We start from the raw sequence: 18,047 nt of genomic DNA on the forward strand, positions 1-18,047 counted from the left end.
TGCTTTGTGGGATGTGGGACCAGATACGCTAGAGTACATGTATGAGGTAATGATCCAAGTGTGTCCGGGGGCAATGTCCGTTTGTGATATTTTCTACCATCACCATGAAGCCTAAAGACATTTTCACTTTCAAAATCCCTAACCTGAGGACAATTGGACATGGTCCCCATAAACTGGCCTAAATATTTTACCCTCTGCTGCAACTGCTAGTACTACAGTCCTTAAAGGACCTGAGCACTACCATTCCACGAGCCTGGGACTACTTTGCTCTAATCAAGAAACATAGTCCAAGGCTCTAGCTAGGTCTCATAAAACTGTGAGCACAATGCCGATCTGCCGGTCTACCTTTCCAGAATGAAATAGAGCAGTGGCTGGCAGAGAGTCCTAATGCAAACCACCACGCAGTCTGGGAAGAAAGGGGACACAGGCAGCAACAACACAGGTTCTCAATCACTGAATGATAGCACTTCTCATAAACAGTACAGACCTGGGTAAAGATGCTTATCCTCCCGGAGTGGCAGGTGATCGGGACAAAAGGGTTTCAGGGTAATGTTTCATGTTATGTATTACTGTAAAGATATGTATTGCTCGAATCTGACTGGAACGGCATAACTGGTATTGCATAACCAACTTTAAAATATTTCCAAAATGTTACAGTTGCCACATTATAGGGATAATAAAATATGAGTGGAGTTAAGAGGTGAGGAAGTAACCAGGAGAAGAAGGAAGTGTAAAAAATAGCTAACCAGGACTGGATGTTCACCATTCCATCTCCTCCTTCCCCATTTCAATAGTCCAGTCCTGGTCATCTTTTCTGCCTGATACCTATCCTTTAGCATGGTGTACTGTATGCAATCGCATGGAGTTTTAAAAATGGCATCGAGATCTGGTACCAGACTACCTATGCCCTGCCTCCTTTGACCCTGTCCCTCTCAGAAGCTCCCCTTCACACTCAGTACTGTCCTATTAGATCAATGACCCCTGTCCTTCCTTGTGATGTCACAATTGATTCCTATCCCTCTCGTTACCTGACCCCGCCCCCTTCTCGTCACCTTTGTCTCCTGTGCTATTGGGTGGACACTCAAGAAGGGGACCTTGAAATTGACCCCAGGGTTGCTGATCTGCTAACCACCTCTCTCCTGCCTCATAGGCCATAGTGTGTGTGTGTGTGTGTGTGTGTGTGTGTGTGTGTGTGTGTGTGTGTGTGTGTGTGTGTGTGTGTGTGTGTGTGTGTGTGTGTGTGTGTGTGTGTGTGTGTGTGTGTGTGTGTGTGTGTGTGTGTGTGTGTGTGTGTGGGTGGGAGGGAATACCTCACTACTGCATGACCCTCGGGTGCACCTCCATCACACTCACTGGCCCCACACCCCAGATTCCATCATCCACACCTGACACTCGCCACTGTGCCTCGACATTAAAAGACCATAGGAGAGCAAAATTAATCTAGCAATGAACCCAATGTCACAGTGTCTATTGTTTTTATCCCAGTTGAATTTGCAGAGAAATACAGAACAATTGTCAAAGCCGGCTAAGGTTATATCTTCAAATGACACTTTAGGTTTATATGACTTGGCAATCATACATAAAATTGTCCCTTTATAATAAAAAGTTGTCAGGGCTATAACTTTATTCATTTCCTATTAAATGACTTTCCAGCTGTCGGAACGGAGTGAAGTACACCTGAAAAAAAAAACCTAATGAATTTGCTGAGACAAGCCGAAGTTTTAAGGAAATGGGTTCACAAATTTACAGCTGACCTGATTTGCTTTCATTTTAGAGCGAAATCTTTACGGTGTCTGCAGAAAGGTCTATTCTCCAAATTCATCTCACAGAACAGTGATTTTGGCAACACTCCCTCTCGGTCTCTAGCTGGAAAAGGATGATTGAATTCAACTTCGGGGAGAATGATACTATTGCTATGTTAATCTGTGTGATACACAGCACTTGGTTTGTGGTCCATCACTGTTTTTCCAAAGCTTAGGCGTGTTTCTTTATGCCTGCAGAAGGAAGCAAACTCTCTGAAATTCAAAAGGGAGGCCCATGAAATCAATGTTATTGAATAAATAAATTGACTGTGGATGAGTGAACAACTACAAACACACTATATGAGAAATATCCTGGTGCCAATCTAAAATATATTCTCGACAGCAATTGCGTTGGATAGGGCATGGCTTAAACTACATAACATGTGATTTCTTATGCTGAGGCATGGTTCATCCATTAAGTGAGGAGTTAAAGGCGCTTTCACGCAGTATGGGGTGAAAATCACAGGTAAATTACTGTTTCACGAGGAACAAATTCCCTTAAATCCTCTGACCTTGGAAAATATACAGTTGAACTAAAGAGCTTTTCAATGCAAACATTCTGACTCCTGCACAAAACCTCTCTCCCCCAATTTTTTTTCTTTGATACTGCAAGTCAAATTAGAAAATTATTGTTGTCAATCAATAATGTGAAACTAGATGGAAAACTACTTAGGATGGTAGCGGACTATATTGCCACTCCTGTTATCTTTCATCTGTGCCTGGAAAAAGTGTTTGTCCTCAGACCTGGAGGGAAAATAGAGTAATTCCGCTACCCAAGAATGGTAAAGCGCCCTTTACTGGTTCGAACAGCCAACCAATCACAAACTTTTGGATTTTTGTTGTTGATACAGTGCTGTTCCATGTGAACAAATTAACAATGTACTTTCAGCATGCTTATAGAGAAGGGCATTCAACATGTACTGCACTGACACAAATGACTGATGATTAGCTAAAATACATTTATAATAAAGAGGATTGTGGGAGTTGTATGGTTTTACTTAACGCAGAATTAAATATTATTGACCATAATCTGTTACTGGATAAACCTATGTGAAATGACTTTACATCCTCTACCATAATCATGGGTTGAGAGCAATCTATCCAACAGAACACAGAGGGTTCTCTTTCATGGAAGCTTCTCCAATGTAAAACATTAGTGTGGTGTTCCGCAAGGAAGCTGTCTTGGTCATTTACTGTTCTCTATTTTTACTAATGATCTACCACTAGCCTTTAACAAAGCCTGTATGTCTATGTACGCTGATGATTCAACATTATACCCATCAGCAACAACAGCAAGTGAAATCACAGCAACCCTAAACAAATAGTTGCAGTCAGTTTTAGAATGGGTGGCTAGTAATGAACTAGTCCTGAATATATCTAAAACTAAAAGCATAGGTATGGAAGGGCTGTGTGTGGTAACGAGATACTCAGCATTTTTAAAACAACAGTCAACCAAACAAGTCTTGCAGGCTCTAGTTTGATCTAATCTTGAATATTGCCCGGTGCTGCAAAAAAGGACCTAGACAAGCTGCATCTGGCCCAGAACAGAGCAGCACATCTAGCCCGTCAATGCACACAGAGGACTAATGTTAACATGTCAGTCGCTCTTGGCTCAAAGTAGAAGAGAGATTGCATCAATTCTTGTTTTTATGAGAATGTGCTGAAAATTCCAAATTGTCTGTGTAATCAACTTACATATAGCTCTGACAGGAAACATACAGTATTATATAGAGCCATGATTGAATGGAACTCCCTTCCATCTCATGTAAACAAGGGGCGGCAGGTAGCCTAGTGGTTAGAGCGGTAGCAGTGATTTCTTTGCAGAAATTCGACCACGAAGGTCGGTTTCACACAGTCTCCTCTGAACAGCTGATGTTGAGATGTGTCTGTTACTTGAAGCCTTTATTTGGGCTGCACACCTGTTAATTGAAATGCATTCCAGGTGATGAAGCTGGCTGAGAGAATGCCAAGAGTGTGCAAAGCAGTCATCAAGGCAAAGGATGGCAATTTGAAGAATCTCAAATAGAAAATATATTTTGATTTGTTTAACACTTTTTTGTAAACTACATGATTCCATGTGTTATTTCATAGTTATGTCTTCACAATGTAGAAAATAGTAAAAAAAATAAAGAAAACCCCTTGAATGAGTAGGTGTTCTAAAACCTTTAACCGGTATTGTGTAAATAAATAAATATATACATAAATAAACTCAGCAAATAAAGAAACTTCCCTTTTGCAGGACCCTGTCTTTCAAAGATAATTCCTAAAAAATCCAAATAACTTCACAGATCTTCATTGTAAAGGGTTTAAACACAGTTTTTCATGCTTGTTCAATGAACCATAAACAATTAATGAACATGCACCTGTGGAACGGTCGTTAAGACACTAACAGCTTACAGACGGTAGGCAATTAAGGTCACAGTTATGAAAACTTAGGACACTAAAGAGGCCTTTCTACTGACTCTGAAAAACACCAAAAGAAAGATGCCCAGGGTCCCTGCTCATCTGCGTGAACGTACCTTAGGCATGCTGCAAGGAGGCATGAGAACTGCAGATGTGGCCAGGTCAATAAATTCCAATGTCCATACTGTGAGACGCCTAAGACAGCGCTACAGGGAGACAGGATGGACAGCTGATCGTCCTCACAGTGGCAGACCACATGTAAACAACACTTGCACAGGATCGGTACATCCGAACATCACACCTGCGGCACAGGGACTGGATTGCAAAAACTGTCCGAGTTACACCAGGAACGCACAATCCCTCTGCCAGTGCTCAGATTGTCCGCAATAGGCTGAGAGAGGCTGGACTGAGGGCTTGTAGGCCTGTTGTAAGGTAGGTCCTCACCAGACATCACTGGAAACAACGTTGCCTATGGACACAAAGCCACCATCATTGGACCAGACAGGACTGGAAAAAAGTGCTCTTCACTGACGAGTCACGGTTTTGTCTCACCAGGGGTGATGGGTGAGTTTATGGTCGAAGGAATGAGTGTTACAACGAGGCCTGTACTCTGGAGCGGGATCAATTTGGAGGTGGAGGGTCCGTCATGGTCTGGGGGGGTGTGTCACAGCATCATCGGACTGAGCTTGTCATTGCAGGTAATCTCATTGCTGTGCGTTACAGGGAAGACATCCTCCTCCCTCATGTGGTACCCTCATCCTGATATGATCCACCAGCATGACAATGCCCCCAGCCATACTGCTTGTTCTGTGCGTAATTTCCTGCAAGACAGGAATGTCAGTGTTCTGCCATCTCAATCCCATTGAGCACATCTGTTGGATCGAAGGGTGAGGACTAGTGCCATTCCTCCCAGAAATGTCCTGGAACTTGCAGGTGACTTGGTGGAAGAGTGGGGTAATATCTCACAGCAAGAACTGGAAAATGTGTTGCAGTCCATGAGGAGGAGATGCACTGCAGTACTTAATGCAGCTGGTGGCCACACCAGACACTGACTGTTACTTTTGATTTTGACACCCTTTGTTCAGGGACACATTATTCCATTTCTGTTCGTCACGTCTGTGTAACGATTGTCTTCCTCTTCTGATGAGGAATAGGATGGATCTGACCAATGCACAGCGTGGAAAGGGTTCATGTTTATTAGAACAGAAACACTAAACAAAATAACAAAGAGAGTGAAACGAAAATGAAACACTCCTGTAAGGTGCAGCAACACAAAACAGAAAACAACTACCACCACCCATAGTGGGAAAACAGGCTGCCTAAGTATGGTTCTCAATCAGAGACAACGATTGACAGCTGCCTCTGATTGGGAACCATACCCGGCCAAAATCAGAAATACAAAACATAGAATACCCACCCCAACTCACGCCTTGACCAAACTAAATTAGAGACATAAAAAAGTAACTAAGGTCAGGACGTAACAGTCTGTGGAACTTGTTCAGTTTATGTCTCAGTTGTTGAATCTTGTTATGTTCATACAAATATTTACACATGTTAAGTTTGCTGAAAATAAATACAGTTGACAGTGAGAGGATGTTTCTTTTTTGCTGAGTTTAGATTATATACAGTACCAGTCAAAAGTTTGGACACACCTACTCATTCAAGGGTTTTGCTTTATTATGACTGTTTTCAACATTGTAGAATAATAGTGACATCAAAACTATGAAATAACACATAAGGAATCATGTAGTAACCAAAATAATTGTGAAACAAATCAAATATATTTTAGATTTTAGATTCTTCAAAGTAGCCAACTTTTGCATTGATGACAGCTTTGCACACTCTTGGCATTTTCTCAACCAGCTTCATGAGGAAATGGATTGCTTTAATAGACAGTGAGTCACATGGACGTGGCTTCTATATCAAGCTGGCAGACAGGCATTGAGGTATTCAGTTTCTGCCCGATTGAACGTTTCCCGAGAACGGTTGGAATTTTGGGGGGGTTCCAACCCCTGACTCTAACCAGCACCACCAACTTGGGGAGCTGTAGACCGTCCTGGTGACAAGGTGAGGGGAGCTGTCTGATGATACCGGGGTATTTCCAAATACTAACGGTATGATTTTCAATACAGTTTAAAACTTCTTAGGGATAAGGGCCAGTATTTTCACGTCTGGATGAACAGCATGCCCAATGTAAACTGCCTGTTACTCAGGTCCAGAAGCTAGGATATGCATATAATTGGTTAGAAAACACTCTAAAGTTTCTAAAACTGCTAAAATAATGTCTGTGAGTATAACAGAACTGATTTGGCAGGCGAAACCCCGAGGACAAACCATCCAGGGGAAAAACAATTGAGGTCATAGTATTTCCCATTGGTTTTCTATTGAAAGCCCTATTTAATAGGAACCTGGTTGCAGTTCCTATGGCTTCCACTAGATGTCAACAGTCTAGAAATTGTTCGATGCTTTTCTTTTGAGAAATGAAGAAGTACGGCTGTTCTTTGTGAGTGTCACAGATGGATTCTACTGTTTGGTGTGAGTGAAATGGAATGCGCTTCACATTGTTTTTATCCGGTATTGAACACAGTATATTCCGTCTTAAATTTGATCGATTATTTACGTTTTAGGATACCTTAGGTTGGATTAGGAACGTTGTTTGAAATGTTTGAACCAAGTTTACAGGTAACTTATTAGATACTTTGTAGTTATGTTGGGCGAGTTAGAACCGGTGTATTTCTGAATCAAACGCGCCAAATAAATTGACATTTTGGGCATATAAAGAAGGACATTATCAAACAAAAGGACCATTTGTGATGTTTCTGGGACATTTTGGAGTGCCAACAGAAGAAGATCTTCAAAGGTAAGGCATTTATTATATCGTTATTTCTGACTTTTCTGTCACCACCTGCCTGGTTGAAAAGGATTTTCATTTGTTTGAATTCGGGGTGCTGTCCTCAGATAAGCTCATGGTTTGCTTTCGCCGTAAAGCCTTTTTGAAATCTGACACTGCGCCTGGATTACCAAGAAGTTAAGCTTTATTTTGTTGCACTACACTTATATTTTCGGTTATCTTGAATATTGATATTTCTGTAGTTTGAATTTGGCGCTCTGCAATTTCACTGGATGTTGTCAAATCTATCCCGCTAACGGGATTGGCACGGGAAGGAATCACTAACAGGTTAAAAATAGTTTTTTTTTTGTTGAGCTGCTTAAGTATAACTATAAAAAAAATCTAAAATGTGTCATAAATGATATGCATCTCAGGGATCCAGCTATGCATTTGGTTTGCTAACTTGGCTAGATGTCAAGATCAAGCTTCTTGGTTACAGCAGAGACATTCAATCCCTTTCTGGATCAAGATCCCTGTTGCCTAAATTATTTTGTGTGTTGAAATAGCGCCCCTTGTTTGCACTTCTGGTAATACCGTATACCCTGGTATAGTATAGAAACGGTATGATGGAACGAAAATATGGATACCGCCCAACTCTACTGCTGATGTCCATTGCCAAGAAGCAGCAGTGTGGAAAAGCCTTGATGCTCATTAGGCAGTTGGTAACTAAAACAACAGCCAGACACTAACTTCCGCTTATACCTGTCAAATGCATCAGTAATGTTCAAACGGAATTACAGGTAACAACGAAGCACAGCCCGGGCCACCACACCGAATAGTGAGTCTGGAGAAAGAAGGAAAAGAGGGGAAGAAGGAGGGAGAACAGAGAGATCTATTACAGCGAGGGGCCCCTGGCTGTGCAGCATGCTGAACACCATCTGTGATGTGGCTGCCAGGGACCGGCCCAGCGTGTAACCATCAAGGGAGGTTTTAAGAGGGAGAGAAATATGGCCACAACAACGAACAGAAACAGCAGCTCCACTCATTAGTGCCTCCCTCCCTGGTGGGCACATTTAAATTCACCCATAAACTGGTAATGGCTTAGCCCTCAACTGAGGGAAACAATTAGGAAGTGGAGAATGTGGAGTTTAAGTGGTAAACACACACATGGTGAAAAACCTCCAGAACAAGAATTTTGTGAACTATCCATTTGTCTGTTTTATTACATGGAAAAAGGCAATGCTCTTTGAGGTGTGAGGAGCTTTTCATTCCCTGCGACTCAACCAGGGTTTGTGATTATTTATGATCCCAGCTTCCGTTACATTTTAATAATGTAGAAGACGCTCTTAGGCAGAGCGACTAACAGGAGCAATTAGGGTTAAGTGCATTGCTCAAGGGCACATCGGCAGACGTGTCACTTCGTCGGCTCGGGGATTCGAACCAGCAACCTTTCAGTTACTGGCCCGACGCTCTTAACCATTAGGTTAACTGCCACCTCTGACATTGGTATATTGTTTCAACAATGCTGCATGTAAAGAATACATACCATTTGGGCTCTCTTCATCTATGGCAACAATTGTGGCAGGTGGTCCAGTCCTGGAGAGTTTGCATTCTGAAGAAAAAGAAAGAAAATACATTAACCTGTAATCTCCTGTTACGCACCATTACAATTTACTGTCGCACTATGACTAGAAGCCACACAGGACGGAACACTGAATGGAACTAAGCTATATAGATGTACTGCCATGGGGGAGAATAGAGGGAAAATATGAGCAAAGTGCACAGTGGTAATGACATATGACTTCTTTATGAGCAGTATGAGGCTATTACCGGAGGGTTGGTGGGGGTAAATACACTTTTAGGGAAAAAAGGGTTTCAAAAGGGTTCTTTGTGGATGGATAGCGTTCTACCAAGAACCGTTTTGATCTGAAGAACCTTTTTTGGAAGACAAGGGTTCTTTGTAAGGCAATGGGTTCTACCTAGAATCTTTAACATCCTAATACCTGTTTTTGGAAGAAAGGGTTCTTTGATGATTCTTTGGAAGGCAAGAAAGGTTCTACATACAGTATAACCATATATCATATTTCCTAACATGCTCTATTTCAGGGGGGTTTTCAGAATAGTTTGTTTTAATAGCTGTGTTTTGGCATGTTACATTGATTGATTGATTGATACATTTTATGCTACACAAAGATAAATAGCATAGATTTTGCTAAACTAATCCAATCTGTTAGTAGTTGTACTCATTACTGAGATAGTTGTTCCAGTTTACATGATCGAGGTAGTTTCAGTATTCAATCTTCCCTAACTTGGCAGTCATTCTGAGTGCCGGTTGCGGGTGATATAAAATCCCACGTGTTGGATATCCTAACTCTGGCTAGATTCTAATAGGAATGAATTAAACACAACTTTGCAAGCCAGCATAATGTGACTTCCAGGCTTGATGTTGCCTGTAAACCAGGAGTTTCTTAACACCACTGTGTTATAACTAGGCCCTCAAACAAAGGCCTTTTGATATATGTAATGCATTGTCATATATCATTTAACTTGAAACGCTAATAAGGCTGAGGAAGAACCCTCCAAAGATACGTGTATTTTTAGAACCCTTCAGAGATGGTTCTAGGAAGAACCTTTAGATGATAAAATTGTTCTTGGTAGAACCCTTTATAGAGGGGTCTATAGGAAGAACCGTTCATAAAGTGTTCTAGATAGAACCATATACAGGGGGTTCTATGAAGAACACTACATAAAGGGTTCTAGGGAGAACCCTCTTCAAAGGGTTCTACCTAGCACCAAAAAGGGTTCCCCATGGGGAGTAACCGAAGAACCCTATATGGTTCTACTGAGCACTTTTTTTTCTCCCTGAGAGTGACTGCTAGAGTCAGATCACAGAGAGACACAGGGAGAGACAGGGAAAAGATCCATCGTCTTACCATCATACTGCCAGTCTGGAGTCAAAGACAGTGTCATCAGCCAGAGAGCAGAATAGAATGAAGGAAAGAAAAAGACGAGCAGGGAGTCAGAGTTCCATAAGATACTTGAAAGAGAACAAAAAAAATAGGTAAAAGTGATGGAAGAAAAAGTATCAAAAGAAAAGTACAGAAACTTTGTAACTTTGAAACAGAGATGCGAAAGTTCACATTATAGTACATTATAGCACATTATAATCCACCACTTGCACCTCAAAACACAATCTTCACCGTCCTTCCTTTCCTTGCCAAGAGCTACAGAATCAGTTATAAATCCATTTATGATATAAGTGCAGGTGGACTTTGAGCAAGTAAACATAAATATCTCACCATCAAGCCCACTTTGACACCAGCCAGGCGACTAATTAAGCTATTACCTCAAAAACATTTCACCCCCTTAAATGTTTCCCCTTTGCAGATCAGTATGCACAAACATTACCCACAACCCACTATGGTAGATTTACAGTCTAGCACAGAGCAGTGGGACGAGGCTGTGGTGGTGGAGAGGCATCTGAATAAAGTGCATCAGTGAGTAATTTGATGAACACCGTTCCTGGGTGGCAGGCTGGGAGAGATCTATTGCATCATGGGACTGCATTTGTTTTACGGGGGGGGGGTGTCAGTCTCACCCCATCACTCCCAACCTCCCGGTTTAAGACACACACCTTTACAAAATATGAATGGCTAGTTATGAGAAGACCGACAGCTTGGTATAAATCACACCGCGTCAACACAGTGTTGAATTCCCCCTGAAAGAAAGGGATGTGGTCACGGGGGAAATGGTTTCCTCAGGGACGGTGCACTTGCTGGATTATTACTTTAAAGAATACAACTATTCATCTTCCCAACACAATAGCCGTTCGCAGATGGCGGCGGTAGTGGGTGAGCAGTGCCGCCAGTACGTTAACACTAGGAAACCATTGCTAACTGACAAGACATCAAAATGTTCCAGCTCCCATATAGACAGCTCCAAAACGGTCTGGGACTTGAGTTCGCTCGATTATGTCGGTATGTCGTATCTGGAGAATGGATGTATGGACAAGCAAGGGGCAGCAACAGATGAGAGATACGTTTAGAGTCCTTATGCTTTTAGGTCCTCGGTGTGGCTGGCCTTCATAAATGACTAATTACCCACTAGCTGACTAGAGTTAAATGAGTCACATGACATCAGAAACGCTGTAACCCAACAACCCCCTGGCAACTGTGGCCCTCATATCAACGCCAGCTACTGTAATGCAACAACCGTCTCTACGGGAGAACAAAAAGATAGTGTGACGTTGAAATATTAATGGAGGGGGTGTTACTTCTATATACTAGTACGCAGAACAGAGGGACTCCTGTCTGTGATCGACTTTCCAGATTCCAAACAAAGAATGTTTTGATCAATTGTTTGGGACTGTTCAATAGCCAACCGCCGCCTATAGACACAGTATCCAATTTCACCTACTGTTTGAAAGACAATGTAACCAATATACCAGTTTCCACAAAGGCATGTATATTTTGTATGTGTAGGCCTACAGCTACGAACATCCTGATGCACACCATGTACACTATCCAACGTCATGTTATTGCATATTGTAATATGATTGCTATTCATTAATACCAGAAAGTATATTTAAGTAGTGAGTAACAGGCGAACATTTCAAAACAACATCTCAAATGCCATAGTGGGCAGCAAATGCCTCAATAAGCAGACATTCAGTAAGCACATTATCTATCCAATCATCCAATAACAAATCCACAACTTTATACGGATGCCCAAAACTGTAAAGGTCAAAAGGAACAGTCCCCTAAAACCTGCTCCAGCCAAAAAAGCAATCTCCAATAAACTGATAAGTGTACCTAAATCTAACAGTGAGAGATATACTTGTATTTGATTTGATGGATTCAGCCTTATTTGAAGCAACACCAGTTTGGACTTAAGGTTAGTGTTATTATAGCCATTGGGGTCAATACCTGACCAATGACACACTGCATTCAGGTGTTCTCTCTCCACAGATCATTGGTTCAAAGGAGACCACTAGGATTAGTATTCTATTTCAGAATAATGAGGGTGATGAGATCATTGGCTAACATCTGACCCTCTAATTGGTTAAACGGTTAAATGTTTCTTTGACCCTGCAGGTGTATCATTCCTCCCATAGAAATATAATTTACTAGGACAGATATCCCCATTTGAGTCAATGCACTGCAATTCTATTTCTATGCTCCCCCCCCCACTTGTCCTGATATGGCACCAGAACATTGGCTGATGACAAAGTGGAGCGACGACGTGTGACAGTGAACTTTTGATGTTAAAAGAAAATCCCTGCATGTGCCCGCTCCTCTAACTGTGATGACCTGTATGAGAGATGCTGCTATGAGATTGGACCGACACCATCCAGAGTAATCGCCACAGAAATCAATAGCCAGCTCTAAGGAAGCTACCTGCACAAACTCCAGGTCAGCGAGGTTAGATTTACTCCCAGGACGAGAGGCCATTCTAACCACGTTATTTCTCCTCAGCCCATTCAAGAGAAATACAATGTAAAGGGGAGTGGGTTGGTAATGAGTTGGGTTTTTTTGTATGTGAGGTGAATTGGATGCAAACAGAGTATATGTGAAATTGATAAATAATGATAAAACACAGAATGTGATGTCCATATATATATTTGGATATATTTTTTTTTAAACACGCGTAATAGAATCAGTAACAAAAACAATTGCGTAGAGAACTTCACGAAACAATAAGTGCTTCTACCATAGCATATGATTTTCTAATCAAAAACATAATGCAAAATATTAATGGATACAAAGAAATATTCAATATTCATTCCAGAATCCACTTACAGTCCACCGTTCCTGTACCATGAATAATTTCATACTTCACTAATGTTTCAGTTTGACTTTGAATTAAAACTCTCAATGGGGATAAACACATTAGGATATGATATTCAGAGTTTGTCAAACCACCTTTTGAAGTCAAAGCGTGATGAGCACAACAGGTGGCAGTGCCTGACTTATTTTGGGCATTAATTTAGCCCGTGCACACCCATACCACCACCACCCATCCCATTATCCATTTCCATTATCTCTAATGAAGCAGATAAAAAACATGCAAATCCATTGATGAAACTCTCTCTCTCTCTCTCTCTCTAAAAACAGAAACACACTGGGGAGGTTACAGTCAGTGTGGTGTCTGGACAAGAAAGAGAAACATACAGGCTGGTGCCCCAGTCTGAGCCAAACGGAGGCTGGCAATGCATGCTCCCCTGATAAAATGAGTTCTGGAAGTTCTGTCAATAACCTGATCTCCACCATCAAATAGTGTGCTACTGTGCTTGGCCTGAATAGTAAACTGGTGGGAACTCTGACAAACAAACCAAAATACAGGGATTGAAATAGACTTTGTTTTAACTCCTGAACCTCAAAAAGAACTGAGGGGAGACATAAATAAAATATTGATGAGAGTAGTGCTAATAAAACAAGTGAATGTCCTTGATAGTTTGCTGTGAAGTTAGTTTGTTTTTCTCATGCGATTTTAAATATGCAACTAGCTAAAGTAGGTCTATAAAACGATATATTATGCCTATGTACAGATTAGCTATACACTTATATTGATATGTACAGTATAGCCCAGAGGGGTGTGTGGCACATAACAGAGAGATAACTATCTGGATAAGTGTGTAGGTGTGAGTGGGACACTTTGCATGCCCGGGCACCTGAGTAGTGCTGCTTAGTGCTCAAGGGGAACCAACCTCCAGTCCCATTAATACACAGCGCTGGATCCACGGGATGAGCCCCATACTGAGACACATCCATACATAATGCAATGGAGAGGAATCCCACTCTGTCACCTAAGAGGGGAAATTCAACTTTATAACAGGAGAAATAGAAGAAGAGAAAGAGAGAGAGAGGTAGAGAGAGAGAGAGAGAGAGAGAGAGAGAGAGAGAGAGAGAGAGAGAGAGAGAGAGAGAGAGAGAGAGAGAGAGAGAGAGAGAGAGAGAGAGAGAGAGAGAGAGAGAGAGAGAGAGAGAGAGAGAGAGAGAGAGAGAGAGAGAGAGAGAGAGAGAGAGAGAGAGAGAGAGAGAGAGAGAGAGAGTAAAGAAGAAAGCACGGGCCAAAATTAGGACTGTCTTGTATGTGACACTGATCACTGGCTTAAGATGGTATCTATTGCTCCATGGCAACCACAGGATGAGGATGCACTCATTTGTTTCTGCATTAGAGTTGCTTTGCGTTCTGTTTGTCCCTACATGGATAGACAGACTAGAAACTATTTTCCAGCACTGGTATGCAGCTTGATGATCATTCTAGTTAGAACAATACTAACTACAGCCTCAAAACCTTATGCCCTAATTAAGACTAAATTGCACTGTACATCAGAAAGTGACTGATTTCTGAAGCAGAGGTGAACATCACATTGGGCCAAGGTGAGAACAATTAATTAAAGTGTCAGTCATTCAATTGATCAATTTGATTGATTAAAAGTGTCCAAAATCAGTGGCCCAACACGATAAATCAGTTTGAAATAGACGTGTCCCTTTTTTCCTTTTTAAAGGGTCTCATTTTGAGCGGATTCAGACAGACGGATGTAGGAGCGTCAATAAATCAATAGTCCATTTCTGAATATTCAACTCCATTCAACTCCATTCAACTCCATTCAACTCCATTCAACTCCATTCAACTCCATTCAGGCACTGGTCAAATGTGGAGGCAGTAGCATCCGTGACTTCACTGACACCAACGTAAAATATGCTTCCGTGAATCAAGTATCGCCACGTAAATCCAGAGGAATCTGTCAGGTTGAAAGTGAATCAACGAGCAAACGGCTGCAACTGAGCAGGAGTATAGAATCAGAGCTTATCACTGGGTGGAGGCAGTTTGAACATGAGACCATTAATCAAATACAGTGGTACAAATGGTATAGAAATACAAAATCAAGAAAAACCCATTCAGTGTATTTTAGCATCTGGGTTTTCTGAAACAAAAACAAAACAGGCATATGTGGTTGTATATTCGCCTTGTTTGCATAGAATATAGGTACTTGAGGTGTGGAGGACTTACCATCTGTTTCTTGTGACAGGCAACACGTGGCTAACAGCAGAAGTTCTATCCATATTCCTAACCATTTGAAGTGCCATGACCTCATTTGCATTTTCGTCAAGCGTTACTGCGTGCCCACCTGGAGGGAGAGAGAGAAGAGAGAGGGATGAGAATGACCTTTTCTGTCGTGTATATCATAAGGGCCAGGGGTTGAGTTCAACAGCAAAAAAAGACCCTTGGACCTATTCACTAGATCTAAAAAGCTACATAGCCAGGTGATAATTAATAAGTGAACTCTTGTAGATCCAAACCTTGACATGAACATCCACAACACAAAGCAAACAGAAATTGTCATGGTATATACATTTTTTTTAAAGTTACTTTTTCATCATTTTATCTCCTTACAACTCTCTACAACATTTGCCACCGTCTCTCAAGAATTCGTAAAAACCGAACCCGAACAGGTGAATTACAGGTATTCTGAAAGGAATCCGACACCGGGGCTTTATGAGTCAGTCCATTTCAAAAGGAAATTTCCCATCCAATTTTACCTTTGGGAAATAGTCTTTTATCGAAGGGCTATGGGTGTCTTCTGTCAAATTCAGGTTCTTTCGTGTAATACCACCGGGGGAGGAACTACATTTAACCTTGGCCTTTGAAGTAGACAGTGAAGTTGATAGGTGTTTTCCACCTGAGAGACACAGTCCACAATACAGTATAGCTTTGATGTTTCCTCCATCATGGATGCTCCGTGTCTTCAGTGGTAAACTTATTTTAATGTATGAAAACCAGGCTTTGCCAGTTATCCCTGCACTTCTGATAATATACCACCAAAAAAAAAAAAAACGTTTTTGGGGAAATATATTGAGAGGATAGTGAGAGGATAATCTTGTGGTCGAAAATACATTAAATTGCTAAAATGCAGGAACTGTGAACTTACGACCTTGTGGATCTCACAGACGGTGCAGAATGCAATGTTTCGCATTATACTTCACGGAAAAGAATTTCACTGAAATGAAAAGACACAAAGCAATGAACAACGGAGAAACGCACTGGATTGAAACACTGTTTCAACGGGAGATACTTTGGCAGAAAGTTTGAGTCCTGAGCTAAGGAAGAGATACCAGACAGACGGAGACCGATCGTGACGGAGGCTTTCAAGCCAACCGATTCCTTTAACGTCAAGGCCCTCCTCTTTATGAACTGATCGCTCCACAGTCATGCAGGCTCACTGATCATTATGCACGGTCTTTGTTCCTCTCAACCAAGAACTTCTTTGGGAGAGACAAATACAAATGTAATCCACTCTATTGTCAGAGTGGATGCATCTCTTTCCCCGCTGTAGTTCTTTCCTCAGATTAAAAAGAGAAAAGACCACTGATAACCAAGACTCAAAAGCAAAATGAACACTAGTGTTTCAAAGCCTTAACTCCAAAATGTGCCTGGTTTTGTCACGTTTTCAGAGCTTTTAATCTACAAAAAGGTAAGACCATAGAGACAACGTTTTGAAAAACATACAGTACCAGTCAAAAATTTGGACACACCTTTGAATGAGTAGGTGGATCCTAACTTTTGACTGGTGCTGTACATCCACACACACATACACTGAACAAGCGCACACGTGCACACACGTACGCCCACACACACACAAACACACACAAGCATGCACATACGCCGACACACAAACATCTTTCCCAGTATTGATAGGTCTCAATAAACTAATGGCCCAAAACAGTACCTTTCACTTCAGCATTAATCCCGGAGAGTAACCATGTGATTGGCTCAACCTTCCAGCAGCACAATCTCACAAAAAGGCTCAATATCTACTCTAACAACAACTACCTTTTTCTTAATATTCTTTGAGAGGGAAAGCTAATATATTTTTGTAGATTAAAATGATTTTCCAATATTTTATAATGTGGAAAAAGTTGGCATCGGAAAATAAAAAACACTTATTATTTGCTCCCTGCTGGGGTTTCTCTTGAATAGGCTGTTGGTTCGTCCTGTAATATAAATGTCTATAAATTGGAGGAGGCCGGAAAGTAACATGGTACTAAAGTCACCAACGTGTATTGCCTCTCTAACAACAGTACTCATAGGAGGAAGCTGAGAAAGCAGACAATGATCAGCTAGGTAATGGACCACGTTGAACTTGTTAACACTGTTAATCCATTTCTGTCACCGGCGTTTCACTAACTACGTGAGGAGACACGCCATTAGCCTGGCGCGCTACCTAACGGGAAACTACTCATTGGGAATAATGAAGCGGATAGGTTATGTGATGTGGCGGAACTGGAAATAACACTGAAGGATTACTCGATCAGTAAAAATTGGCCATCTTTACCTTACTTTACTTAACATGTCAGTAAAAACTCGATAAACCTTTAAACATATTAGTCTGCCCAATAGCGCTCTGCTGTCTTGGAGAAGAAAATATGAAATATTTTGTCAACAAAAAGTTACTTCTCATTACTGTATTGGGACACTGTGTAATGGTCTTGTAATGGTCTTGCCCAGGAACTGATATCTATTAGGATGGTGACAGTTTCCCTCCATTATCCACAGTGAGAGGTGATCAGGCAGGCCTGGGTTGTAGTGGAGCTGCAGCCAGAGGAGATTGGCTGCAGGCTGCAGTCCTCAGTTGGCACTAATGCCCGTCACTAACACTAACACCGGAGCACCTTGATTTACTTCTGCTCATTACTCATGCAAGAGGGCATCTCTGAACCATCCACAACCCTCTGTTTGTCCTCCAATAAAGATCTCCAAGCTCTGCTAAAGCTACTGAAGCCTAAGTGATAAGACAAAGAATGCAAAATGAAGGCAAGTAAAAAATATGAATAATTGATTAGATTCGGTATTTTATTTGTTAAATTCTTTGAGTGTTTTTCCCTTATCAAAAAAGCTGTGAATGACTCATGTAGTTGTTCAGGGATGAATAAGGGAAACAAATTAATATAATTAAGTGCATTATAATCCAGATTGCCACAAATGAATGCTCTGACTGGAGTGCTTTG

At 41.4% G+C, this 18,047-nt stretch overlaps 1 protein-coding gene across 5 annotated transcripts in view; it reads right to left on the bottom strand.

The window, feature by feature from the left end:
- pcdh15b (protocadherin-related 15b) overlaps window positions 1–18,047 on the bottom strand; it is a 230,847-nt gene that overhangs the window by 169,927 nt on the left and 42,873 nt on the right. For 4 of the 5 annotated variants that reach the window (XM_046356773.1, XM_046356772.1, XM_046356768.1 and 1 more), the window contains 3 exons: window positions 15,052–15,169; window positions 9,969–9,983; window positions 8,582–8,647 (listed from right to left, as the gene is read on the bottom strand). In XM_046356773.1, coding sequence (XP_046212729.1) covers window positions 8,582–8,647; window positions 9,969–9,983; window positions 15,052–15,142 — 172 coding nt within the window. In that variant the 5' untranslated portion in view covers window positions 15,143–15,169. The remainder of the gene's footprint in view (window positions 1–8,581; window positions 8,648–9,968; window positions 9,984–15,051; window positions 15,170–18,047) is intronic. The other variant, XM_046356770.1, reaches the window with a different exon arrangement.

Source organism: Oncorhynchus gorbuscha, linkage group LG07 (genome assembly GCF_021184085.1).
Source record: "Oncorhynchus gorbuscha isolate QuinsamMale2020 ecotype Even-year linkage group LG07, OgorEven_v1.0, whole genome shotgun sequence".
Taxonomy (NCBI): Eukaryota; Metazoa; Chordata; class Actinopteri; order Salmoniformes; family Salmonidae; genus Oncorhynchus; species Oncorhynchus gorbuscha.